This window comes from Macrobrachium rosenbergii, chromosome 16 (genome assembly GCF_040412425.1).
Source record: "Macrobrachium rosenbergii isolate ZJJX-2024 chromosome 16, ASM4041242v1, whole genome shotgun sequence".
In the NCBI taxonomy this organism is placed as follows: Eukaryota; Metazoa; Arthropoda; class Malacostraca; order Decapoda; family Palaemonidae; genus Macrobrachium; species Macrobrachium rosenbergii.
In genome coordinates, this window is record NC_089756.1 from 48,492,721 (window position 1) to 48,520,705 (window position 27,985).

The 27,985-nt window shown below is 43.0% G+C and overlaps 1 protein-coding gene across 1 annotated transcript; it reads left to right on the forward strand.

Annotated features, from left to right (window-relative positions):
- On the forward strand, positions 1 to 27,641 carry RpS3A (ribosomal protein S3A). The gene is made up of 5 exons (XM_067119047.1): positions 1 to 155; positions 451 to 554; positions 16,755 to 16,951; positions 26,987 to 27,274; positions 27,470 to 27,641. Exons 1-5 carry the CDS (start codon positions 94 to 96, stop codon positions 27,617 to 27,619), a joined length of 801 nt encoding a protein of 266 aa, XP_066975148.1. The 5' UTR covers positions 1 to 93; the 3' UTR covers positions 27,620 to 27,641.
- Positions 27,642 to 27,985: the final 344 nt, after the last annotated feature.

Below are 27,985 nucleotides of genomic sequence, written 5' to 3' on the forward strand. Positions count from 1 at the left end.
GTTTTTACTTCAAATGAGAACCATCGTCTCAGTTCAAATCCTCATCAAAACAAGAAGAAGATTTGTTATTTCTCTACACGTTCCTTAGCGGCAATGGCTGTCGGAAAGAATAAGGGCCTTAATAAAGCGGGGAAAAAAGGGTCGAAGAAGAAGGTGTAAGTTGACATTTTTGTTGTTATTTCAAAGTTCACTGTATTATGCTACTGTTGCTGACAAATATTTGTATGTGTTTAATATATCTATCAAGATGATGACTGATTAAGATAGTCTCGGTGACCAGAGGTTAAACCGCCGTCATCACCATGATTTTAATTTCGAAAGTTTCCCGTCATTTTTCCCTATCATATACGTAGTTATATTATGTTTTAGGGTAACAGTGATTTCTTGGGACGTATGCATAGTCGAATTTCTAAAGGAAACATTGTATATTTACCTGTTTTATCTTGACAGGATTGACCCTTTCACCCGTAAGGATTGGTATGATGTGAAATCTCCTGCCTTGTTTACCAATCGCAATGTGGGGAAAACTCTGATCAACAGAACTCAAGGCACAAGTAAGTAATTTGCTTTTGCATTATATTTATCTCAATACGATCCCGTGGGATTTTATGAGGGCTAAAATAGTCCGTATGCCAATACTATTGGTGTAAGGGCTGCCTATTCCCTTTACTACCGTGTTCCGTACGGTGATCGCCCAAGGTTTAGCCGCTCAGCTATGTAGGTTTTAGGCCTTTTGCTTTTGCCCAGCGTGTATCGTATTAGTGTAAATTATACGTACTTTGTAGGAGTGATCATAGGGGAGGGTAAGGCTTGTGTATTTTAAACAAGTGCCGTTACCTACCGGTTATGGGTGTAATTGTGACACAAATCAGTGTTCCACATTTGGGTGTAATGTATTTGGTGCAGTTCCTCAATTTATAATAGGGAGCAGATGCAGAGTAGGGAGACAGGGAGGCGTGAGAAAGCTCACTGTGGAAATGGGCCTAACATTTTCCATGCAGAAAAATGAGAATGCCGTCCTGACTGAACCGGACTGAAACTGGTAGGCATGAGAAACCTGACTGTGAAAACAACCTTAACCTTTCCTAGAGCATTGTGCTCTGACCTAATCAGAACTTAGCTCCCTAACTTATTTAATGCTCCGTGCCCTGACCAGGCTCCAGGGGCTTGAACCAGCACTGAATCCCCCCCAAGTAACACTCAGGCCTAACATGGCACTTGGAGTGGCCTAGGCTACCCCTTTGTGGAAGCAAGTTCAAAACCTTAAGGTTTTTTCACCAGTTTATATAGACCATAACAAATGAATGCTTACCATAGGCCTATTTGAAATTATTTAACCTTTATGTTTGAGGTTTGGGTAATTCTATAAATTAGCGCCGCGCCTGTTTTTACCTTTTCAACTGGTTTTTTCTACACTTTTAGGGGTTTTGATACTGGCGGTGAATCTGTTTGTTGTCGGCCAAATTGAGTGTCCCTTGGTCATGTTTAGTACTGGCCTGGGTTGGGGTTGGGAACCCATACATTATCAGGTTATTGCACTTGCCAGATGGGGTATGAACCGTTCGAAACAGACGTACCCGTGCTCTGTCTTGTGGTGAAGATCGCGTATGGAAACCCCTTGTTGGATGGACCTCAGGGGTTAATTACACTCGAGCGCCAAAAATTAAAGGTAAATTCATAATTAGCAACCAAAAAACTGTAGAAAAAGTTGTTAGAAGGCAGTTGCTGATGCGGAGCTACTATATAGTTCTACCGAGGTTTGAGTGTGGAAGTAGGGTAAATGATCGGTCATGACACACAGTGGCAGAATTTTCACTTTTCACTGTATATTTAATTGGAGAAATAAAAGAAATTAAACCTTTAAGAAAACCTTTCAAAAGACTGAAGTTTCATGAACAAATGAGCTATAGGAAACTGCCATACAAACTAAAATAAGCATGTGAGGTCTTTGTAAAATAAGTGTAGGTAGATCTAAATAGTAGCTCTGCAGCGGCGATTTCCTTCTAACTCGACATTTTCTAAGGGGGAGTGCCTACAGTTTAGTTGGCCAAGGCTATCGTCTGCCAGTTTTCTAGTCGAAACCCACCACCAGGTGCCAGTAGGTTCTGACTAGAAAGCTGGGGGACAAATACAAACAAGATGGCGCTGGGACGGAAGCTAATGTTTACCATCATTTCTGTAACATGAACAGACCTAACCTTGCCTATAGTGCCAGGTCCTGACCTAACCAGATGTTACCTACCTAACCTAACATAGGGTGGCGTGCCCCGGACCCCCCCAGAAAGCCAGTTAGCATAAATCAACCTAACATTTCTTTATGCCAGGTCCTGACCTACCTAACCTCTCATAGGATGGCATAAGGTGGTTTCTGCGTACTGTGTCTCGGTAGCGCATTCCGTTTGAGAACGCGCCACTGCGACTAGTGTTCGTGTGTACACTTGGGTTGTCAGGACTAACAAAGTTGACACTGGTTCACAGTGCTGTGTGTGAAATGATGATCCTGGACGTTGCTGCACGCCTTCCAGCAATCAGATACGATCGTGGTTTCTGGAAGCACGTCCAGCAACACTGGGAGCAGAGTTTCAGCTGAGCGGTCCAGAACCACTTGGAAAAACGTTTTACACGTCTGTCATTCAATGTTACCGAACACCCAAGCTCCAACAACTTTTAGGGCCACGGTTGTGCTTACATTTCCTAAATTTACTTTTGTCAGTCTTAACAATATGACCAGGACCACCAGTTTTCTTGTTATCAGTCGGCAGTATTTTGCAGTGAATCTCTCTTCAGAAGTTGTACCAATTAACATTCGTGTGTGAGGATAGTGGCACAACAAAGGATCGCAACACGTATTGGGGCAGTTTCTTAGAAAAGCAAAACACAGGCACAATTATTACCTGCAGAGACATTTTAGAGTTTTCAAAGAAGGACCCGTGCTGTGCTGATACCTTCTTTCTGCACCGACGGTTCACACATCGCCACGTGTACGCTGTGTGTCCAGTGGCTGGGTGGACATCATCGTTAATGAAACAGCGGTTTCCTGCATTGCATTCAGTACACAACCTGGAAAAGTTGTCTAGTAGTCCTTGCTGGTACAACCACTTAGTGAATTCCGTAGGAACTCGAGGACTGTGCCAGTGTACAAGTCCGCGTAGGATTTGGAAATCTTCCACTGTGTTGACTTTTGGGAACAAAATCAAGTTGTGACATTCCATTGCGCCGGTTTGAGAAAGAAAGGACACGTGATTCTGGTGTTGGCATAGGCCTATGAATCATATCGATAGAACACATTGTGATTGGTTTGAAGTATTTAATCCATAAGCTCTAGGGAATGACCTGGGTCAGCCTGAGATACGATTGGACAATTAAATTTCCCGCGATCAGGTCGAGGCGATGTACGGCGGCAGCCTTAGGAACTATTATGGTGTGAGAGGAGCACTGCACTTCGGCCATCTTAAGAACTACGGGAGAGCGGTGCTGCATGACACCATTCACGTCAACTTGGTACTTAGAGAAGGTTACGCTTTGCTAAAAAAAATTGTCGCTCTTGAAATTCAAGCAAATTGGTCAAGTAAGATACTTTTTGGGTAGAATCTGGTACGCTGAGCAACATTTATTCTATTCAGTTTTTCATTTAGAGTCGTCGTCAATGGGTTATGGGCGCGTCCTTGGATATCTTCAACTTTTGTCATGAATGAATGTAATTAACCCCTGAAGTCCATCCAATAAGGGGTTTCCATACGCGATCTTCACAAGACAGAGCACGGGTATGTCTGTTTGGAGCGGTTCATATCCCGTCCAGCAAGTGCAATAACTTGTTAACGTATGTTTACCCCCCAGGTCAGTACTAAACATGGCAAAGGGACATTCCATCCCCCGATGCCAGTACTAAACACGGCGAAATGCATTTAACTCTATCCTGTTGGCGAATGGCTCCCTCTCGTTTTTCCCCTCTAGAGGGCCCCTCCCCAACGTAAACATGTCCGCTCCATTTCTGTGTTCTCCCCCACCCAAAACCCTGAATTCCCACAGTCCCCCTTTACTGTTGAGTACTGTTAGGGGGCAAATAACGATTGGTCGACAACAAACAAACTCACCGCCAATATCAGAAGCCTAAAATTGTAGAAAAAAACAGTTTCCAAGGTAAAAGCAGCCGCGGACCTAGTGCTTAGAATTACTTAAGTGTTCAAGGCAATTATGAATCCAATATGGCATTTCCCCAAATGCTGATGCACCCTGAACGGCACTTGGACTTCCTTTCCAGTGCTCATTTACTGGTATACTGAACACTGATTGCGTATATATGTAATGTTTATCAATATTACTCAAGATTTTAGTTGTAATCGGCACAATAAAACATTTTGTTGTCCATACCAGTGAAAGTATGAGACATGGAATTCCCGTCTGTCATGTGGCTAAACTGAAATGCATTTTTACTTTGTAATCCGTGGTTTTATCCTTACTGACATCACAACTGGGAGCTCCACAGTGCTTATTTGATTGTAATTATACACATTTTGTTCTTAATTCACTCAGAATACCACTTAAAATACATGAGCATATTTGTTTACAGCACTTTACCCCATCAAAATAGCAAAACTGGCAGGAACATTTTTCCAGCCAAACTGTACATCTGGCTGCCACAAACATCCGAGAGTGGATGATGCGTTTGTGAATTGTTCATGATAAAAATAGTATTTTGTTGTTAGGACTTTTAATTTAAGTTCATGTTATTACTATGTATACTTCTGAGACATGTAATGTGTATACAAGAATGTTACCACTTTGGCAAAAATTCAAGAAGGTTGAGTATGATAATTTATCTAGAATTGATACGTTGATACGACAGTCAAGATGCTGTGACGTCAAAATACAGGACTGAAATGAAGGTTTTAAATCTAAAATTATTACTTAAAACACCATTATATTTGATAAAACTTGCACTAATATAGTATATATATATATTATATATATATATATATATATATTACACTGTAATAAATATTAATAAATGAAAAAAGGCTAGGAAAATGCGAAAAATAGCTAAATCGTATTGTGCATAGCAAAAGCATTGATATTTGTTCCAAGAATGAATACAGTATTTTCAAATCATTTATAATGAACACAATACATTCACCTATTTATAACCTTATTCTGGTGTTTAGCTACCTAATTATTTGAATATCTACCGCTCTAGCATCCCGAAGGAAGCCAGCATTCACCATTGATGTAAAGGAAATGGGATTAGCCTAGCCTCTATGAGTACAATTTTTTTGCAGATTTAACACAGGTAATGGGCAGTTTGTTTACTTGGCAAATATCGAGATGGCGTCACTCGTCCACTTTTTAAGTGGATTGAGTGAAAGTTTCGAGAGCATCATGGTCGGTAGGGTAGCACCGCGCATGGCTAAATCTTAATGAACCTCTGTTTAATTGGAAATATGCCATTATTTCCTAATTTTGGAGATAATAGTTACTTTGGTAGGAAGGTAGAGATCTTGGCATGTTGTGTAGAGGGGGCACAAGTCTCACTGATGCTGAAGGAGGTGCATTGAAATGCATTTTCTGGAAGTGTCCAAACAATGGAGGAATTACATAGTGTGTCACGGCCCAAGCATTTGACCTACTACAACCAGGTTGTATTGTATTTGGTCAAGACTGCAAATGCCTTGTTCGGAAGGCATTGTTTGTTGGGCTCTAGAGCAAATGAACATGTTTCATTATTTCAAGAAATGGCAGAATTCAACTTGAAACACCTTCATATACTATTTCTGAATGAAGTTTCTACAACTTTTAAATTCTTAATGTGCTGTAACAGTAAACTTATATTCATGTCACATGCTTCCACTTTGAAAGTTGAATGGGAAAGAAACACTACATCTGATTCAGGGTGTGGGTAAATGAATCGTGCTGTTTAGATTCGTTCTGATTCGCTGGATTTTAAAAAAATTGGTTAGTTTGCAGAACAGTGGTGCAGCCATATGGTTCCTTAATAGCTCCAGATGAAAAACTGCCTAGAGTAAACGATCTTCAGGTTGCTCGAAACACCTGAAAAATAAAAAACAGTTAATTTCTATCAATTTGCCAATTGATAATGTGTTCCACGAAAAGTAACTTATAAGTAGTACCAAGTCGACATGAATGGTTCCGTGCATCACCTGCGTGAGGAAATAAAAAATTTATAATTTTATATAAGTAACTTACCAAGTAATTACTTAGCAATAGCTTTAATCTCGTGCGGCAACCCTAAATTCAAAATATCTTGTTAGCATTTATGGTGTATAAATTAGGTGACAGGCCCCTCCCACTGCGCGGGTTTACTTGGTAATGACAGTAGCCATCCGGCTCATTCTGCTGTTGCAACATCTTGTGCCAGCTGCTGAAACCCCGTTTCATCAGTGGTTTAATATTTCACTGGAAGTCAGTGAAGTATTATCGCTTTTGTTTAGCTTCACACTGCTGGTTTGCATAGTTACTTGGGATTAGCTTTCAATTATTTATGTCTGATTCAAGTGCTTCTAGCCTTTGCTATTTTAGCAAAGGATGTAAGTCTAGGCTAAGTTTTGCTGTGATGCACAAACCAGGTGCAGTACTTGTAAGGGACAGGTATGTTTGAAAGAGAATACTTGTGAGTGTAAGGATTGGGATGAAAGGAAGTTGAAGGTTCTTCAGTCTCACCTTGGTAAACTTGAAAAGAATAGGAAGAGAAAGGTGGCCATTAGGGCTCAGAGTAGAGCTTTGGTTAGCGGAGATTCTTCCCCTAAGCCTAAGTCAGATCTTAGTCTTGCGCTTCCTTCTACCCCCAGTCACAATCTTTCCCCTATTCCCAGTCCTCCTCCTATCATTCCAACCTTGAATAGTGAGTTCAGTGTCTTGAGATAAGGCCGGCCCTGTCCTGAAAGTCTCAATGAACAAAGTGTTTTGTCAGAAACTGTCTTGTGAAGTGCAAGTGGAGGAGGTGGCTTCTCGTCCCGCTAGCTCTTAGATGGAGGTTACTGTCCTGCTCCCCTAACCCTGGGAGAAGACATACTGGAGGTCCAAGGGAGACTGGTGGGGTTTGCCCATGAGTTGCTGCTCCCTCTGTCGAGCCTATTGCAAAATCCCAGGTGTCAACAGACAGCTGTTGGAAAGGCATGTCGTTCGATGTGTATTGTCTGTCTCCCAGCTCGGATTCAGATTCCGATCACGGGCACTGTTGGCGCTTCCTTGATTCATCCTGGCCATTGAAGAGGCATGTGGACAAGGAGGCTTTCGGCAGCCCACAGCCTTCTTGCAGCTTCGCGGTGAATCCCTCTGTATTTGCATCGGTCCAACTTCCTTTGCAACCATGGGATTCTCCAGTAACATTCTCTCCGGATCATCTGTTCGTAGAGCTCCCTCTTGTGGGTGCCCAGTGCCCACTCCTGAGGGCCCAGTCCCAGCTCCAGTGTGCCTAGCATCAGCTTCCTAGTGCCTGGTGCCACTGACCATGGGGCCCAGCACAAATTCTTCGTCACCCATCTATCACTCATGAGCGCCAAGCACCCACCTCGGATCAGGATGAGCCTTCTTTGGCGCCCATCAGGCAACAGCTTTCTGAGATTATGAGCTTCATTAGGAAAGCTTCCAACTCTAAGCCTCCTCAGGACTTATCTGTCTCCAATCACTGTCAGAAGATGAAGAGGAGATTAACCAAGATTCTGTTCCCCCTTTAGCATATGCAACTCTTCTTTGCTACCTGTTGGTGAGCTTTCCATCCTTTTTTTGCTCCAGCTGCCCGGCCTCTCCTGCTTCTTCCTTCCTGATGAGGAGCCACCCAGAAAAAGAAAAAATATACCTTAGTTTAACCAGACCACTGAGCTGATTAACAGCTCTCCTAGGGCTGGCCCAAAGGATTAGACTTGTTACGTGGCTAAGAACCAATTGGTTACCTAGCAACGGGACCTACAGCTTATTGTGGAATCCGAACCACATTATAACAAGAAGTGAATTTCTATCACCAGAAATAAATTCCTCTAATTCTTCATTGGCCAGCCGGAGACTCTAACTCGGGCCTAGCAGAGTGCTAGCCGAGAACTCTGCCGATTTGTCTAGTGAGGAACTATGAGCCACCCAGAAGACAGGTCCAGGCTCCCTAAGATGGTTCTTTCCTCGTCATCAAAGAAGGGTCTTGAAATCTAAGACTGGCTCTCTTCCAAGAGAGACTAAGGCAAGGTGATTTACGCCCATCCTCCCTCTCATCTGGTTAGAGGAGATGCCTTTTGTACGTAACTGGGGAAGCTCCCCCATTGGGAGTCGCTGCCTTCTCCCAAGGGAATTTCTCTGGCCTCAGCGACTGTTCTTAACGTTTGACTTTCTCTTTGGCGAAGATTATGTTCTCTTTATTGGAGCGAGACCACCTTGTTAAGAACTTCTTCAAGGTTTTTGAAGTGTTCAGCTTCCTAGATTGGACGGTAGGAGCCCTTGCGAAGAAGATGAGAAGACTTCAAAGACTTGGATGAGCACTTGTGGCAGATTTGTTAGGTTTGCTGTAGTACATGGACAAAGTCATCAGGAGTAGCTCTGCGGAACCTGCGACCCTTTTCTCTTTCGGAGTTTTGAAGATGAGGGAACTTTGGTGCTCCTTTGCCACCAGAGGAGTCACAGAGGTGTGTGTTTTTATTTTCGCCCCAGGCTTTTCACCTTTCCCCTCAGTTGGTCTTGGAAAAGAATGCTTCGGACCTTCAGAAGTAGTCCACTCTGGACAGCTTGGCTCAGTCCTCCAAGTGCCCCAAGAGTTCTTCGTCATCGTTATTTGGGCCCGAGATGGTCTCTCCGCTTCAACAGCATCCCTTTCGTGGAAGGGAGCCTAAGTTGCAATCTGGGCCCCACTCCAATGTCCTGTTCCCCTCTAGCTCCATCAAGAGGAGCTTTTCTAAGACCTTGTCCAAGATGTGAGCAAGAAGTGCTTTGTGCCTGGGAGGAGCCAGACTTCTCCATTTTTGGGAGAAGTGGGGTCGCAGAGGGCCAGACCATTGGATTGGCAAGATTCTGAAGGAGAGGGCTACTGCATCCATTTTTTGGAGAACCCTCCTTTAGTCACCTTTCCCGTCTCCCTGACAGTCTACTCAGCAGGTTCAGAGAAACATATGGCCCATTCGAAGGAAGTATCCTCTCTCCTTCTGAAGAGATCCATAGGGAAAGTCGAGGATATCATTACAGAAGGCTTCTACAGTCATCTGCTTGTAGTTCCCAAAATGTTGTGGGAGGGGGATGGTGTAGATGTGTAAGCACCCTAAATCACTTTATAAGGAAGACTTAAGTTCAAGATAGAAACGAACCAGTTGGTCTTGTCACCCATTCACCCTGGGCGATTGGATGATAACGATAGACATGCAAGTTGCATGCTTTCATATCCTCTTCCATCCGGACTTCAGGAAGTACCTAAGGTTCATCTTCCAGGGCAAGGTCCTCCAGTTTGTCTCTCTACTTCGGCCTCTCCGCAGCGCCTCAAGTGTTTACTCCAGTCCTCTTCACCCCTAGCCAAATGGCTTCACCTGGTCAGTATCAACATTAGCCTTTACCTGGACGACTGGCTTCTTCAATCCCCTTTGAAGGTCAAAGGAGAAGTGCATGAAGGACATGCGGACCATTCGTTGCCCTACTTAGGAATGAGGCATTCTTTTAAATCTTCGAAAGTCCCAGTTAGCCCCAACCCAGGAGATACCCTGTTTGGGGATGATTCTCAACTCAGACTCTTCAGGCTTTTCCGTCCCCCAAGAAAATCGACGATGCCTCGAGACAATCCGCAGTTTTCTCATCCTCTCGTTGAGTTCGGCCTGCCAATGGATGAGCCTACTAGGGACTCTTTCATCCATCAAGACCTTTGTCAAGTTAGGCAGATTGCTCATGAGAGTTCTCCAATTCTGCCTGAAAGCCAACTGGGACAGGAAAACTCAACCAGACTTGTTTTTCCCATCACTCAGGAAATAAAATCAGACCTCTAGTGGTGGCTGTCTGAAGCAAGACTTTCACAGGGCAAGTCTCTTAGTCCTCTGAACCCTGACCTAGACTTCTACTCTGATGCCTCAGATCTAGGCTGGAGAGCCCTTCTGGGGAATCAGGAAGTTTCTGGGATGTGATCCTATATGTCAACATCAGGGAGTTAAAAGCCATTCATATAGGACTTCAAGTTCTTCTTGACCATGACTTGCAACAAGACTGTAGTAGCACATGCGGACAAAACTGCACTGTCGCATATCCGAAAGCAGGGGGGTTGCTCATTCCTTCTCCCTCTGCCTAGCAGCAAAGGATCTTCTTTGGGCACACCGAAATCAAGTGACTTTGGTCACCCGATTTATTTGGGGAAAGTGAACGTCCTGACGGACGAACTGAGCTGTCAGAAGCAGGTCCTTCCCACCGAGTGGACCCTGGATCCCATGGTCTGTGTCGACCTTTTGAGGCTTTTGGGCAGACCGATTCTAGACCTGTTTGCCACCTCAAGAAACAATTGTCTTCCTCTCTTCTGCTCTCCAGCTCGAACCCCTGGCATGGGTGACAGACGCCTTGCTCCAAGATTGGTCGGGCCTGGATCTGTATGCCTTCCTGCCTTTCAGCATGGTGAGGAAAGTGCTGAACAAATTTGTGTCACACCCCAACGTCTCAGTGACCCTGGTAGCTCTGTTCTGGCCCACAAAGGAATGGTTCCCGGACCTGTGTCTTTCGGTAGACTTCCTGAGGCTGCTTCCCCAAAGACAGTAGTTATGCAACCTCACTTCCAGAGATACTACCAAAGGTTGTCCACGCTTGCTCTGACAGGCTTCAGACTGTCGGGAAACTCGTCGGAGCTAAAGGTATATCCAGAGCAGCTGCAGAAGCTATTGCTAAGTGCAGACGACAATCTTCTTGCAAAGTCTACCAGTCAAAATGGACATTTTTTCATCGATGGTGCCTCATGCATAACGTCTCGTCTTCTGATACCTCTTTGACTCAAATAGTGGACTTCCTCCTCTATCTGAGGACGTCTAGAGGGCTGTCCTCTTCCGGTATTAAAGGATACCGAGCAATGCTTACAGCAGTTTTTAAGCATAGAGGTATGTTCCTGTCATCAAACCAGGATCTTAATGAACTTATGAGATTGTTTGACACGTCAAAGCATAAGTAGCCCAATCTAGTTTTATGGAACCGAGATGTTGTGTTAAAGTGGCTCACAGGCCCTCCTTTCGAGCCCCTCTGCTCTGCCTCCCCAGAACCTTACTCAAAAGGCACTCTTCCTTGTAGCTTTGGCAACTGCCAAGCGTATGAATGAACTACAAGCTATTAACAAAAGGGGTTGGCGTCTCTCAAGGAGATGCAGTGTGCTCTTTCACCCTGGGTTTCTTAGCCAAGAACTTGGATGCATCCAAGCCCTGGCCTGGTCCTTTGTGTTCCTTCCATATTAAGAGTTTAATGGAAATTCTGGGCCTAGAGGAAGAGGAAAGGGTTCTTTGCTCAGTCAAAGGCTTAAGATATTATCTGCATAGGACCGAGAAGATCAGAGGACCTTCTAGCAACCCCTGGAGTTCTGTCAAGAATCCTTCTCGCTCTCTTTTGAAGAACACAGTCGTTCTTCTTAAGGGACCTGATCTCCGAGGCACATTCTTGGATCCAGGAAGACACTGCCTGCGTTTTAAGTGAAAGCACATGAAGTCCAAGCAGTCACTACCTCTCTTGCCTTCAAACATGATTTATCCCTTTCGGCTATTCTTCAGTCGACTTTTGGAGGTGCAAATCAATATTTGCATCTCACTACACAAAAGAAGTTGAAACAGTGTTTGAAAATTGCAGCACCCTGGGGCCATTATTAGTGGCTGGCATGGTATTGGGGGAAAAAGCTTAGGAGAGATCGTTTCTCACTTCTGTCTCTGCTCCTTGACGTAAGGTGTCGAGTTTTTGGGGAGTCTTGGGGGTACCTTTTACCTGGAGTGCCCACCAGTCCTTTTGGATGGGTAGTGGTTTTTTGGTCAGTGTAGGTGACAGCGTTGTCTGCTTGTTCGATTTATTGGTACTGCGCCCAGGGCAAGGGCGCTTTTTAATGTGTGACGTGTCAATGATCAGGCCTATCCTCCGTTGCAAGACTCCCACTGATGTAGAGGCAACCCTCGGCTCTACCACCACGCTGCTACAGGTTAAGATGAGCACCAACCAGTGGCAGTTTATCTATTACAGTAGCTCTCTTACCAGGTAAGGAAACAACAAGCATTGTTTCTAGCCATCCTTTCTTTTTCAAAATCATTATCACAATGTTTTGGAATAGAGCATGTCCATTCATCCCACCCCCTTTCCATGTAGGATTCAGCTTAGTAATAATTACTTGGTAAGTTACTTATATGAACATGATATTTTTTATAATAAAATTAACTTTCATATATACTTACCAAGTAATTACAGAATCAGAGCCCTCCCTCCCTCCCTTCTTATGAACATATCGCCAAAAACAGAATGAGCCGGCCAGCTATTGTCATTACCAAGTAAACCTGTGCAGTGGGCAGGGCCTGTCGCCTACATTATGCAACGGAAATGTTAAGGCAAAATTTTTTAATTTGGGGTTGCCGTATGAGGTTAAAGCTATAGCTAAGTAATTACTTGGTAATACAGTGACCCCTCGCTACTTCGCGATTCGATTATCGCGAATTTACAACTTCGCGGAGTTTTTAATATATATTAATGAAAAATATAGCGCGGATTTTCTGGAGAAAAATCGCGGTATGAACATCCAAAATTTCTCATTAAATCCATTAAAATGTTAATAATAAATAGTATTTCCTAGTCTAAGAACAACAAAACAAGCGTAAACTAGCAAAAAAAAAAATCAGGAAAGTGATGCCTATACAGTACAGTACCGCGTGTTCCATTGTTGGGAAAACACAAAGTGTACCATCTCGGTGACTAAGTGCATTGTAACACGGCTCTGTGATTGGTGCATGGGAGGGAGACAACAAATGACAGCTTCCCGATTTTTAATCAGGCCTGTGATTGGTGCTTAGACTGATGCTCAGAACCTGCAGCATCTCCCCTTGTCTCTCTCTCCCGGCCTCTTCGCTTCAAGCTTCCTCGCCGAACGGTTTTCTTTATGCTGTGCTGTGATTTTTTTTGTGGTTTTTGTTGAACTTTGCTCCAATTTTCACCCCCTGCAATGGCTCCCAAGCGTCCCTCTTCTTCCAAGGCTGGTACCGAGCCTAAATGCCATCGAAGAATGATGACGATCGCTGAAAAGGTGAAACTTATCAATATGTTGAAGGAAGGGAGAAAGTTTGCGGCTGTAGCCCGCCAATTTGGCATGAACGAATCCACCATTCGCTACATCTACAAGGACGAGGTGAAGATTAGGAAGACAGCTGCCATCACCTTTAACAAGTTGGCGAAGAGAGTGGTTATGGCTCATAATAAAACTATCGTCCCTATGGAAGCTGCTTTGGCCGTGTGGATAGCCGACTGCCGAAAGAAGAACATGGCCTTGGATACGAATATTATCCAAACCAAGGCTAGGAGCCTGTACGAGACCTTCGCCACTAAGGAACCAGAGGACGACAGTGGCGAGCGTAAAGAAGCAGATGATGATGAAGACGTAGATGATCCGCAACCAGAGACGTCCAGTCATTCACCACGCAAGAAACTGCAATTTTCTGCTAGCAAAGGGTGGTTTGCAAAGTTACAGAAACGCTACGGCCTAAAAAGCGCTTCCTTGCATGGCGAGGCTGCTTAGGCTGACACAGTCGCTGCTGAAACATACGTCAATGAAACCTTCAAAAAGATTATCTCTGAAGGTGAATATCAGCCCGAACAAGTTTTTAATATGGAAGAGACGGGCTTGTTTTGGAAAAGAATGCCCTTGCGAACTTTCCTGTTCAAAGAGGAAGCAAAAGCCTCTGGCTTTACAGCATACAAGGATCTTGTGACCCTCGTGATCTGTGGCAATGCTGCGGGATTTTTATTAAAGCCAAGGGCTTTAAAAAACAAAAACAAGAATCTGCTGCCCGTACATTGGATGCACAATCCAAAGGCCTGGATAACGAAGATGCTGACCTCCGACTGGTTCCACCGGTGTTTTATCCCGCAAGTGAAGGTGTATCTAGCAGAAAAGGGCATGCCATTGAAAGTCCTTCTCATTATGGATAATGCTGGTGGCCATGCTACTGATCTGTCATATTTGGGGGTTCAGGTTGAGTTCCTACCGCCCAACACGACGTCACTTATTCAGCCAATGGACCAGGGAGTTACTAGGGGATTCAAGGCCCTATATACGAGGAGTGGCCTGGCGAACGTGGTTGCTTCCGTGGATGCCACCCAAGAAGACGACGATTTCAACTTGAAGGCATACTGGCGGCAGTACACAATTGCTACGTGCCTCCAAAATATCCACAAGGCATTGGAAGAAATGAAGCTTGCTACCATTAACGCCAGCTGGAAGAAGTTGTGACCTGAGGTTGTTTATGACAGACAAAGGATTTACACCTGCCGAAATCCAACACTCGGCAGTACAGAAAGCTGTGCAGTTGGCTGCGATCCTTGGAGGTGAGGGCTTTGCAGACATGACCACGGGCAACATCGACGAACTTCTAGACTGCCGCTAACTGACAAAGACCTCGAAGAGTTGACGAAGTCGGCGAGCAAAGAAGCAGCAGCAGCAGCGCAGCAAGAAACAGAAGTTGTCTCCCAAACTGGCTTGACTTTGGAACGGCTCACCGGGCTCTGCAACCTGGCTAAGGAACTGCAAGAGCGGTCGCAGGAATGGGACGACGATATGGTTCGATCGGTTCAATTCTGCAACATGGTCGATGACGTCATGGCCCCCTACAAGATGCTCTTCGACCAGAAAAAGAAGCAGCGGCAGCAATGTTTTTGCGGCCTTGCAAAAAAGAGCCAGTTCCTGCTGCTGCTACTACGGTTACACCTTCGGAAACCGTGGAAGAGGTGCCCCAGGAAATGGCACCGCCGTCTGAAGAGACGTAAAATACAGTCATTGACTGCGCAGTAAAAGTCAACATCACCTCCATAGTCATAATTTTTACTCCGCAGCAAATTCATCACCATCTTCATTCAAGTTTTACTTCAGCTTCTTTTATGGTAAGTACAGTAACAATCTTTTTTTTTTTTTAATCTTAAGTGTTACTGTACTGTATTACATGTAATGCAGTACAGTAACATGATACTGTATTGTATTACTGTATATGTTATTACTGTATGTATACTGTATTCTTTAAAATTTAAAGCTTGCCAATCACGTCATATACTATAGCTACTTTACCACAGTAGATTAGCCCCTGTTATATGGTACTGTAAACTTACCTACTAAAGTCATATTGCTTAACAGTTGTCCCTGTTATTAATAGAGTAAAGGGTGGGTTGTTAAGAGTACAGAGATGGTTTTAAAAAGTCCAAATACTGTACACGTTAAATAAATGAATATGCTGTTCGTACTTCGCGGAATTTCAATTATCGCGGCCGGTCTTGGAACCTACCTCCCGCAATAAACGAGGGGTCACTGTAACTCGGTAAAATTAGCATATTTTTAATGAGTCTTGTAAAATAGGACCAGCACAGGGTTGTAAATAGTCACTTTCAACTTCACGTGTAATGCAGGGAAAAATTTTAGAATTTTTTTGTTCTTACACCATGTGCATTTGCACATCTTCCTCTTTCCATTGATGTGTTTTTCTTAAATTGGCCAACCTAAAAGTTTGCCTTGTCTGTGGGTGTGTTTAATATATATATATTTAGCCCACCCCTTAAGGGTTAAGTTCAACATTAGAAAAGCCATTATTCAGCTGTGTACTTGGGTTTACAGGAAATCTAGAAAAATTTAACAAACTCTTCTAACATAGGGATTATTGGCCAGGTCAGGTCATGGCATCCTGTTAAGGTCATTTAGGGGAGAGTTTGGGTAAGTCATATTGATGCTGAAATGTTTTTCTTTTTAAGGTAAGGTATAGCCAGTGCTAGACTAACTGAATGGAAACCTGGACCCAATGATCTACATTCTTATAGTTGTATAATGTTAAATTGGCCCATTGAAATACATTCTATTTTGTGCATTGTTAAAAAGTTAACAATTGAATCATGATCAGTGCAAATTTTATCATTTTGACACCACTTCACACACAAAGCAAAACATTGCACTGATTACTTTCATGGTTGTGGTTGCAAGGTTAGCTTGAAATGGAATCATAGAAAAGTCAAATTCAAACAACCCAAGCATGCATAGTAATCATGAGATAGTCTGTGGCCAGTAATGGCAGTTCTTATAGATCAAAGATAAACACGTCATGCATGCACAGTAGCAATGAGATGGGCGATGACCTGGAAATCATCTCTCAGGAGTGATCTGTGTTGCAGGTAAACATTGCAATTTAAATCATTCAAAAAATGTCATTTGTCCTGTGGGAATACAAATGCTACGCCTTTCGTATATGGAGTATCCTTCAGTGCATGGACTGGATAGGTTGAATAAACTATGCTGCAAATGCATAACATTTGAGGGTGGCAGTTCAGGTAACATTCCAGAAAGGCATATGAAACTTTGCAATTATGTGCACAGGCACTTCCACCAAATATGACATAGCAGCAATTTTGATGACCTTTGTAACACCCCTGTACAGTGAGGTGTTTACAGATTTTGTTGCTTACAAGAAAGCCAGTCTCCTGAAGCATCTTTCAATTGGAAATATTATATTAGGTTTTGTAGTCATGTCACCTTACTAGTATACTTGACTAGTTCAGCATACACTTCATTTCTTTTTTTTTTTTTTTTTACCTTGCAGAGATTGCATCTGAAGGTCTGAAGGGTAGAGTCTTTGAAGTATCATTGGCTGATCTTCAGAATGAAAGTGATGCAGAAAGGAGTTTCCGCAAATTTCGCCTTATTGCTGAGGAAGTTCAAGGGAAGAATGTCCTCACTAACTTTTATGGATTCAACTTGACCACTGATAAGCTTCGCTCTATGGTCAAGAAGTGGCAGGTAAGATTTTCACATGTATATATCTGATTGGAATGGATGAGTGATTTGATGAAAAGGCTATGTGCATTGCTGTTGTAGAAAATTGAGAAACGGGAGAAATTGGTTTATAAATTTTGGTTATATATTGTTGTGAATTATAAAAACTGAAAGCAAAGGGTGTCCAATTTGATATTTTTCTTTGCTTAGCTGTTAGTCATGCTCGTACTGTCAGGCTGAGTATCAAGGAATGCAAAATAACATGGCTGGTTATGCTGTAGCTTGTCACTTGATTTATATTGGCCCAAAGTATAGTAGTAGTGATGCTTGCAATTATGCCAGATCAAAGAAATTGCATGTGTAAGGGGAAAAAAAATTATATTAAATTTTTGGACATTTTTGATATGACCAGGTATACTAAAATTTAATATTTTGTAAGGAACAGAAAATCCAATGCATGCTTTGCATGTTGTTTAGAAAAAATTTGTCCGGTGAATGGTAAACGTAAAGTGAAAACAGCTGGTGGACAGTAATGTATTGCTGCAATGGAGAGAGGATGTATAAAAAATTTCGTGGCATGAGAACAGTTAAACTAATTACTGCAGTTAGGTTTGGCTGAGTGTAATGTTGTGAACCTGTGTAGTTAAACTCCCTAATATTAATGATGAGTTCAAGCCTGCTCATGGCGTAGCAGATTTCATTGGCAAAAGACATGCTTGTAAGTTAAATACGGGAATAATTAGGGGAACAGGTTTGCCTAGTGATTAATGGTTTTGCCTGAAATTCTCTGAGGGATGGCTGTGAGTTCAGCCCTGTAATTTTATGAGAGTTCTCACTGGCAAAACTCCACCTTACTATCCTTGTAAGTTGGAGAAAGGGGTAGGTTTTTTTTTTTTTTTTTTGAGGGGGGCATAGTATGGTAACTGAGTTCAAGCATTGCTCAAGGCATGGTGGATTTCATCAGCAGAACACTAATTTACAGTCCATTTAAGCTAGAAAAGGGGTTTAACACATACAACTTACCTGTTAGTTACATATAGCTTTAGTCTTTGATGTCACGGCAAAATTTCAAACGCAGCGGCAGCGCCAGTCCAACATCGGGTGATCGCCCTTACCTGCCCTCTGTCGGGTACTAGGAACTATTCCAACATGCTTCAGAATAATTTTGCCGTCACGCCGGCGACATTGTTGTCGGTACTGAGCTAAATTTCATTGTTTCTGCCTACATCGAGCTGTTTTCACTTGGTGAAGTACTCTCTTGTTGGTTTGCGGCTTTGCCAGTTTATTTTTGTCACCTATTTAGTCAGGTTTTTGATAATTATGTCAGATTCTGGGTCTTATACCTTTAGGGTATGCAGCAAAGGCTGTAAGACGAGGTTGGTCAAGGCTAGTCTTGATCCTCATTCAATTTGTGTGGCTTGTAGAGGTCAGGAATGTTCATATGAGAGGAAGTGTGATGAATGTGTCAGTATGACTGAAAAGATTGGAAGGCTCTATCTAAGTATGTAAAGAAACTTGAGAAAGATAGAGCCAGGAAAGCTTTAGCTAGATGTTCTTCTTCTCTCTCTCAGAAACCGGAATCTCCTTTAGCTATGCAGGAAACTTCTACAGTATTAATATCCCCGTGGCTACTAATATTCCTATTCCTGACTCTGATATCCCTGAACCCGTTACCGTGTCTGAGTATCAAGTCCAGATGGACGCCAGATTTAACCTTATTGTGGGCGCCATGGAGGATATTGGCGTTAATGTGAAATCCTTCATGAGCGTATGGATTCTTTCCAAGATATTGTGAATAATTTTAAGTGCAGTGCAAAGTGTTAGTGTGGTGGAGGAGGTGGTTGCTCGGCCTACTCGTTCTCCTAGACCTAAGCCTCTGTCAAGCTCCCCTGCTCCTGGGAGAAGACATGCTGAAAGTCCAAGGGAGGCGAGTGGGGTCTGCTCACGAGCAGCCGCCCCTCTAACAGTCCTGTTGTTTCCCAGGCTGTTTCAGAGCACCGTTGGAAAGGCGACTCAAGGAAGTGTCTTTCTTCAAGCTCCAGTGATTAAGCCTCGCAGAGGCTGGAGATTTCCGGCAGTCTAGACCATTGAAGAGGTCCAGGAATCTTTCGCCTTCAGCGGTTCAGAAGAAGAAGCCATTTCGCTTTATCAGAGCCTTCCTGTAGTTTTTGGGAGAGTCCGGAGAGATTTTCGTCGTCAGAAGAGTCTTCTCCCAGGCGCAAGGCTCATGTGCGCAAGAAGTATAAGACTTCCCATTCGGTATTGCCCAGCGTTCCCGGTGTTTCTCCTTTGGTTTCACGTAAGCCTATTGTGGCTTCTGCGCCTCTTCCTCATCACGATCCTGGCTCTACTGATCATCGTTCCCCAGTTGGATCCTCGTCTACTCATGACTTTCTTCGAGCGATGCACAAGAAAATTGGAAGCATTCTTGGCGGGCTCGAAGGCCTGGTTCTTCTCCAGCAAAGCCTTCTGAAGTGTATTTGATGCCTCCTCCTTCGTCTCGAGCTCCGGAGCGCCCAGTACGAAAGCTCCTCCTCGATCTGTGTCTCTTGATCCTCCTTTTGTTCAGGCTCAGGATCAGGCTTGTACGCCTAGTCAGGCTCAGGTGCTCCCTCAAGATTTAGCGCTCTCTCAGGCTCAAGCGCCTCAGGTAGCGCCAGGTGAGGCGCCATCCCAGGCTCCTTTTGTGGCGCCAGTTCAGGCTCCTCTTGTTGCGCCAGTTCAGGCTCCTCTTGTGGCGCCTACTCAGGCTCAGGCTCCTCCTCAAGCTCTTATTCAGGCTCCTACTCCTCCTTCACAAGAGATGTGTGTGCAAGCGGAAGGTTTTTCTCCTATTTCGTCTGAGGAAGAAGTTGTGGAAGAGTTTCCTGTAGACGAACCAGACTCCTCTCGCTCGGATTACAAGAAGCTTCTTCGCTTCTTTATTGATAATTTTCCTGAGGATTTTGCACCTGCGGCTCCGGCTTCCCCTCTCTCTCAGTACGCAAGAGACTCAAGCCTTCTACCTCTTCCTTTATGAAGTTAGTGCTTTCTATTTCAGCCAAGAAGGCATTAAAGAAAATGAACTCCTGGTTGGAAGACAAACGTGATCAGGGAAAACTACTTTCTGCTTCCCTCCTTCCAAGCTTTCTACTAAGACGAAGGCTTGCTACGACACTGGGGAAGTTTTTCTCTGGGAGCTTCTGCCTCCTCTCAGGAGACTTCTCCAGTCTCGTTGATTCTACTCGCCGTTCTGCGATGAACTCTGCTCGGATTTTCTTCTCTCCTTCAGAGTTGGACCACCTTTTGAAGAACGTTTTCCGAGTTTTGGAAGTCATCAGTTTTATGGACTGGACTATTGGCGCTTTGGGTAGGAAGGTATAGTCTTTTGGTCTTTCCGGCGCATTTCGATGATTTCTCTTCTGTTATGTCCTGCTTAGATAAAGGGATTCGTGACGGTGCGCCTGAGTTAGCCTCCATCTTCACGTTAGGAGTTCTTAGAAGCGACAACTTTGGTGCTCTTTTGTCGCTCGTGGAGTTTCTAGGACTCAAAGATCGGCTCTTCTTTTCGCACCTCTGGATAAGAAGTACCTTTTCCTCAAGAACTTGTGGCCGAAGTGTCAAAATCCCTTACTCAGAAGTCCACACAGGACCTTTTGGCGCAATCCACTGTAAACCAAAAGCTCCTCAACCTTCTCTGCCAGCGCAAACTCGTCCTCAAGTTAGTCAAGATAGGCCCTTCAACCGTACAGGATCTCAAGTTTCGGGCAAAGCAAGATTTGTCTCCAAGGCTATCAAACCCTCAATTAAAAAAGTGATCTGCATGTCCTCCATGCACTAGTAGGAGCCAGACTTCAGCAGTTCTGGCAAATTTGGGAGGAGATCGGAGCGGACCAGTGGACCACGTCCGTGCTAAAGGAAGGATATTCTATCCCCTTCCTCAAGAGGCCCCCTCTTGCAACAGAACCTTTAGCTTTGACAGCATATTCCAGCAACTTAGAAAAATGCTCGGTTCTGAGTGCAGAAGTAGACTCCATGCTTTTAAAAGGAGCGATAGAGATCGTGGAAGAAGTCAACTCTCCAGGCTTTTACAACCGCTTTTTCTTGTTCCAAAGGCCTCAGGCGGCTGGAGACCAGTCCTGGACGTAAGTTCTCTCAACCTTTTCGTGGAGAAAACCAGTTTCTCGATGGAGACGACGCAATCTGTCCTCAATTCTCTTCGTCCGGGATTGGATGGTCTCAATAGATCTGCAGGACGCTTACTTTCACATTCGATCCATCCCGCGTCCAGGAAGTTTCTTCGCTTAGTTTTTTCCAGGAGAGGACTTATCAGTTCAGGACTCTGTGCTTCGGTCTGTCCACAGCCCCTCAAGTATTCACAAGAGTTATGTCCACTGTTGCCAAAGCTCTTCATCTCAGAGGAATAAAGATCTCTCTATCTAGACGATTGGCTCCTTCTGTTCCCAGTCTCAGTCTCAGTGCTTGGAGGATTTGAAAGTAACTCTCGACTTGACACAGAAGCTAGGACTTCTAATCAATTGGAAGAAGTCTCACCTATCTCCTCACAATCCAGGATCTATTTAGGAGTGAGACTGGAAACAGTTCCTTTTCTGGCTTTTCCGTCAGATCAAAGAATCTCGGACTGTCTCGCAAAGTCCAGAACTTTCTGGATATGGATACCTGTTCCGCAAAGGCTTGGATGAGCCTCCTGGGAACTCTGGCGTCAATAGAAAGTTTGTCTCCTGGGGAGACTTCACATGAGGCCCCTTCAATTCTACCTCAGGGAGCAATGGAACAGGAAAACGCTTCCAGACTCCTTTTCCTTTCCAATCTCGCACCTTATCAAGGAGGATCTAAGGTGGTGGTTAGATCGAAGAAAATTAGAGAAAGGTCGCTCTTTATTTCCGTCGAACCCGAACCACGAACTGTTTGCAGACTCGTCAGAAGTAGGATGGGGAGCGACGTTGGGTGTAAAAGAAATTTCAGGTTTGTGGATGCGACAGAAAAAGAATGGCACATCAACAAGAAGGAGTTGAAAGCAATCCACCCGAGTCTCATGACACTTCCTACCATTCGCACAGGGACAAACAGTTCTGGTTCATTCAGACAGCACCACAGCGTTGTCTTACATAAAAAAACAGGGGCACTCATTCTTACTCCCCTCAGCGAGGTAGCAAGAGACCTCCTTTGTGGGCAGAGAAGCACAAGATTCTGCTCCTAACGAGATTCATTCAAGGAGCCCTCAACGTGAGAGCGGACTCCTTGAGCAGGAAGCACCAGGTTCTGTTCACAGAGTGGATTTTGCACTAAGAAGTGTGCACGCCGCTGTGGAGACTTTGGGGTCAACCTCTGGTAGACCTGTTCGCGATTTAACAAGCCGAACAGGCTCCCAATCTTCTGCTCTCCTGTCCCGGACCAAGCAGCCTTCCAGACGGACGTAATGCTACTGAATTGGTCGGGTCTGGATCTTTACGCCTTCCCCGCCGCTCAAGATGTTAGGTGCGGTGTTGAGGAAATTTCAGCACCACTCCAACACCAGGATGACGTTGATAGCCCCTTCTGGCCTTCCAGGGATTGGTTCCCAGTTCTCATGGATCTCTTGATCGACTTCCCGAGGAGCCTTCCAAACAGAGTAGATTTACTCAGACAGCCCCACTTCAGGAGATTTCAAAAAACCTGTCAAGTCTGCGGCTAACTGCGTTCAGACTATCGAACGCCTACTCAGAAGCAAAGGATTTTCAAGAAAGCGGCTCAATCCATCGCTAGAGCCAGAAGACCGTCTTCGATCAAGGTCTATGAGTCCAAGTGGAATATGTTTCGTTCATGGTGCAAAGATCATGACATTTCCTCTTCCAGAACCTCAGTGACGCAGATTGCGGATTTTCTTTTGTTCCTCGGGAATAAGAACCTTTCTGTATCCACACTTAAAGGTTATCGTAGCATGCTGGCTACTGTTTTTTCGTCACAGAGGTTTGATATCTCTAATAACCAAGATATAACGGACCTTATTAAATCCTTCGGTACCTCTAAGAGGTCAGATGCTAAAGTTGTTTCGTGGAATCTTGATGTAGTCCTGAAGTGGCTTATGTCTGAGAAATTTGAACCTATGGATTCTGCTTCTTTAAGAGATCTTACGAGGAAAACCTCTTTTTAGTTTTGTTAGCTACAGCTAAGAGAATCAGTGAGATCCACGCCTTGGATAAGAGAGTAGGATTCTCTGCTTTAAAAGCAATTTGTTCTTTCAAACTGTTTTTATGGCCAAGAACGAGACCCCTTCGCACCCGTGGCCTCGCTCTTTTGAGATTCCGAGTCTGTCGGAATTGGTAGGTAAGGAGCAGGAGAGGTTCCTCTGCCCAGTCAGAGCCTTGAAATATTATTTGCGAAGGACTAAAGATATTAGGGGTCCTTCGATTCCTAATGGTGTTCGGTCAGGAACCCTCTTAGACCGATGTCCAAGAATGCCATGTCCTTTTTATTAGAGATCTGATTTCTGAAGCTCACTCCAATATTTCAGAGAATGATTTGAAAATGTGTAAAGTGAAGGCTCATGAAGTGAGGGCTATCTCTACTTCTCTCGCTTATAAAAGGAACCTCTCCCTTCAAGATATTGTGCAAGCAACCTACTGGAGATGTAAGTCTGTATTTGCTTTGCATTATCTCTCTAAGTGCAGACAGTGTTTGATGAGTGCAGCACGTTAGGGCCCTTTGTTGTATCTGGCACGGTAATGGGTAAAGGGGTAAAGGAGGATTAACCTACCTTTACTTACTTGTTTTTTGGAGTGTGAAGGTTTTTACGGTTGTCTGTGAGGGTAAGTGTTGGATAGTTTTACCCCACAGTTGGTTTTGGTTTTTATGGTTATGCTTTTTCTTTGGTGTTGGGTGACCTTTTGTAATTCATGATGTTTGTGCTGCGCCTGAGCAGGGGCATACTTGTGGTATTGTCACGGCCATGTCCTAGGTGACTGATACCCAGCTTAAGCAATCTGCGACCAGGTCATTATACCCCACGGTTGCTCTAAGGATAGCAGGTTACTGAGGCAGTAACTGTGGAATCAGCTACCTTAGCAGGTGAGGAACTAAGAAATTTTCTACATTAATAACCTTAATGTTTCCAACAACTCTTTTTAGCTGTCATTGCCCCACCTCCTAAAGGTGTCAATCAGCTATATGTAACTAACAGGTAAGTTGTATGTGTTAAAATGACATTTTTATTCTAAAATAATGTTTAACACATACTTACCTGTTAGTTACACATCTGAAAGCCCACCCTCCTCCCCACGGGGACAGGTAGGCAAATTATTCTGAAGCATGTTGAATAGTTCCTAGTACCCCGACAGAGGGCAGGTAAGGGCGATCACCCGATATTTGGACTGGCGCTGCCTACGTTTTGAAATTTTGCCGTGACGTCAAAGACTAAAGCTATATGTAACTAACAGGTAAGTATGTGTTAAACATTATTTTAGAATAAAATGTCATTTTTGTATGCAACCCAGAGATAAGAAAAGGGGGTTTTGTATGCAACCCAGAGATATACCTGCTTGAGTCTTTCAGTTCTCTGGGACTTTACAGTGTCTGGCCCAGATCATGCCATGATAGATTTCCCAGCATAACACAACTTTGCTATCCTTGTAAATTAAGGAAGAGTTTCTGTGGGAGCTCGTAGTCTTACTTGCTGAGTCATTAGTTGCCATTGCCTGGTTCTCCCTGCTCTTAGCTTGGCTAGTGAGGGGCCTTTAGTGAAGATCTTGTTTATGTATTCAGTCTTTATGCCATACAAGACACACACACTGGCCTACCCCTCCCTCCACTGGTCATGAACAACCATATAAACCTAAAGGGTTTGTCTGCATAAGTCATAGGCTCATGTTATATCTAGAGTAAAAATGACTGAAGTTTACTTCTGCCAATAAAGAGGTCATCTGACTTTTTTTTTATCTATTATTATTATTATTATTATTATTAAGGATGACAAGTAGGTATTGAAGCCTGGAATGATGCATTATAAAAAATTGTTTGCAGTTCCAGTGTTGTTTTGTGCTGGAGAATGATGTTTGTTATTCCTTTAATTATCTGCAATAATACTACCAAGGCCCTTGGGGATACTGTATTTGAAACAAATTTCATAACTTTTTCTCTTGTATTACCATTACACAATATACTTTAAATGCTCATAACAACACAATCATTATACATTGCAATAGTAATTATCTCAGTTTAGCATACATATTAGAATATATAAAAAAAATTCAACCTGGAAAGTCTCTTTCTTTCTTTCTTTTTACTGTGTGCAATGCTTAAATTGCTTATATGGACTGTACTTGAAGAATCTCCCTTTATTTTCAAGAATAATGTGGAGAGAAGCAGTTGCACAGCAAGTGCATACTGTAGCTTCCCTGAATGTGATCCTTACACACAAACGGGTATTATGACTTCAATCATAGATATGTGATTTGTCACTCAAAACCACAAGTGAAGAATTGCATACTGGTGTAGGTCCTGACTGGTTTTGAGTGATGTACTGCATTTTGGCATCTCCACTGTAAAAATTTGATAGACATTTCATTGAAATATGTTTGCAAGGCTTAAGACATGTTCATTTGTCGATTACATGTGAATTGCACTTTTGTAAGCATTTGCATTGTCTGTTTATTTACTACCCCTCTCTTGTGTTGTGCTTGATAATTTTACTAAGTGTTTTATACAGGTTTGTGTATCAGTAAACATATTGCATTCCCTGTATACCCAAGGTTTCAACCATTGATAAATTGTTACCTAATCTGAAGTAGATTGTGATGTAATTTGGATGGCGTAAGGATTGTAAGTGTTTGTGTGCCATACCATGTAAAAAGCAATGAAGAACAACAGAAAGAGAAAAGTGACGAACACGTAGCACAAACTGAAATACTTTCCTGTTGGGGGGGTTAGTGCTGTCAGTGCACCTCATGCTGTGCACTGTAGGCATTACTTGGGTTCTTTGCAGCATGCATTTGGCCCCTAGCTGTAACCCCTTTCATTCCTTTAGTTTTATCTCCTTGTATATTCTCTTCTTCCATCTTACTTTCCACCCTCTCCTAACAATTGATTCATAGTGCAGCTGCGAGGTTTTACTCCTGTAACACCTTTCAAACCTTTTGCTGTCAATTTCCGTTTCAGTGCTGAATGACCTCACAGGTCCCAGTGTTTGACCTTTGGCCTAAATTCTATATTCTAAATTCTATATACCGTTGAGCATGAAAAGTGCTGATGGTGTATACAATTTTTCAAGTGTCTGGTGTAAACTTCAGAAAGCCTAATTAATCAGTGAACTTGAAAAAACAAGTGGAAATAAATGTGGTTATATAGGGTTTGGGATCTTTCTTATGATTGCATTTTCTCTAATTGCATTCCACCAGTAACTTTCATTTTCTCTTATGCATTCCACCCATAACTTTCATAAGTTTGACAACTGAAAATAGGAATAAGTTGAATTTGAACAGCTTGGTGGGAAAAAGCAATGAATGAAAAGTAAAAAGCCAGAAGCAAATCGGCTGTGACAGTGTCTATTCAAATTAACTTTAGTATTGTAAATTGTGCTGCACAAAGCCCATTATATGGTACATGCATCTCTAATTAATAGTGTCACCTGTAAATGACAGTTAAAAATACTTGGCATGTGATGGTAGGATTTTGAAGTCCTGGCCTTCCTGAATCTGAGTATTTGATGGTTACTTACCATTGTTAATGATTCATCATTCACTTACGCTGCAGGGGATTTGATTGGAAAGGTTCCTCAGTGGAGATACAATGAATGAAACATTAAAAATTATAAATTGTTTCAAATTAATAAAGTGTTAGTTACTGTGGTTGCCAAGGTTCAGGCTATCCTATTATTGAGATGGGTTATTCTGTTTTATAAGTAATATCAAAGTCAGTTACCCACACATGGAGAGAAACTAATTTTTCTATATCTTAATCTTAACGATTTTACATTAATCATGTTGCCTATGCTACTTATTGAACTTCTCAAGAGTTTACTGGTTTGAATCCTTAGGGTGTGCAAACCTCACAATGACTTAATGGAAGAAATCTTTTTTATTGCAGACTTGTATTGAAGCACATGTAGATGTCAAAACTACTGATGGATACAGCTTGCGTGTGTTTTGTATTGGTTTCACTGAAAGGGTTCCCAACCAGGTAAAGAAGACTACATATGCCCAGCATCAACAGATAAAAAATATTAGGAAGAAGATGGTTGACATTATTACCCGTGAGGTGGCCAGCAGTGAACTTAAAGAAGTTGTCAACAAGCTAATCCCGGATACCATGGCTGATGATATCCGTAAGGCCTGTAACTCAGTGTACCCACTTAAGGATGTGCATATCCGAAAGGTAAGTGGCAGTCCTGGTTAGGGGCAAGCAGCACAATAGCACAAATGACTAGATTATGATGACATTTGTACACATTTGAAGCATGTGTTTTCAGATTTAATCTTTGGTCATTTTGAGGTTGAAATGATTTTCAGCTGCACTAGCAAATTTGGTCAATTTTTGCTATATGTCTAAAGTAATTTACTTCATCTGCAGGTGAAAGTCCTTAAGAAGCCACGTTTTGATCTAAACAAGCTTATGGAAATGCATGGTGAAAGTGGTAAGGCCATTGCATCGGGTGATGATGTTGGTGCCAAGGTTGATCGCCCTGACAACTATGAACCACCTGTACAGGCTAGTGTCTAAAAAATAAAGATGTATGGGTAAATTTGAGTTATCTTTTGTCCTACTGCTAACAGTAACTTGGTCACTAGTCAAAGTAATGTGTGAACAAGTGCACTCAATTTTTGCTTATAACTGCCTCTGTCTACCCCAACCTTTCATTTTAGGAATTAATTGTAGTTCATAAAGGTCATACAGAAAAGTAATAAAATTAGAACACCTTAACTTAGGGCAGGTTGTTAGTAGTTAAGAGATCACAGTTAAAATTAAATACTTGGTCTTCCCTTGAGCGTTTGATTTCAATGATAATCATATTATAACGGAAAGTTCTATGGAAAGCACTCATTTTGGTTTAAAAATGTCATAATACAAAATTGAAAGTGGCTGTTG

What these genes read in the sequence shown, in the direction of transcription:
- RpS3A (XM_067119047.1), top strand. Translation starts at nt 94, where the DNA reads ATGGCTGTCGGAAAGAATAAGGGCCTTAATAAAGCGGGGAAAAAAGGG. An exon ending in AAAGGGTCGAAGAAGAAGGT is followed by an intron (nt 156 to 450) that starts GTAAGTTGACAT and finishes TTATCTTGACAG; the next exon opens with GATTGACCCTTTCACCCGTA. An exon ending in CTATGGTCAAGAAGTGGCAG is followed by an intron (nt 16,952 to 26,986) that starts GTAAGATTTTCA and finishes TTTTTATTGCAG; the next exon opens with ACTTGTATTGAAGCACATGT.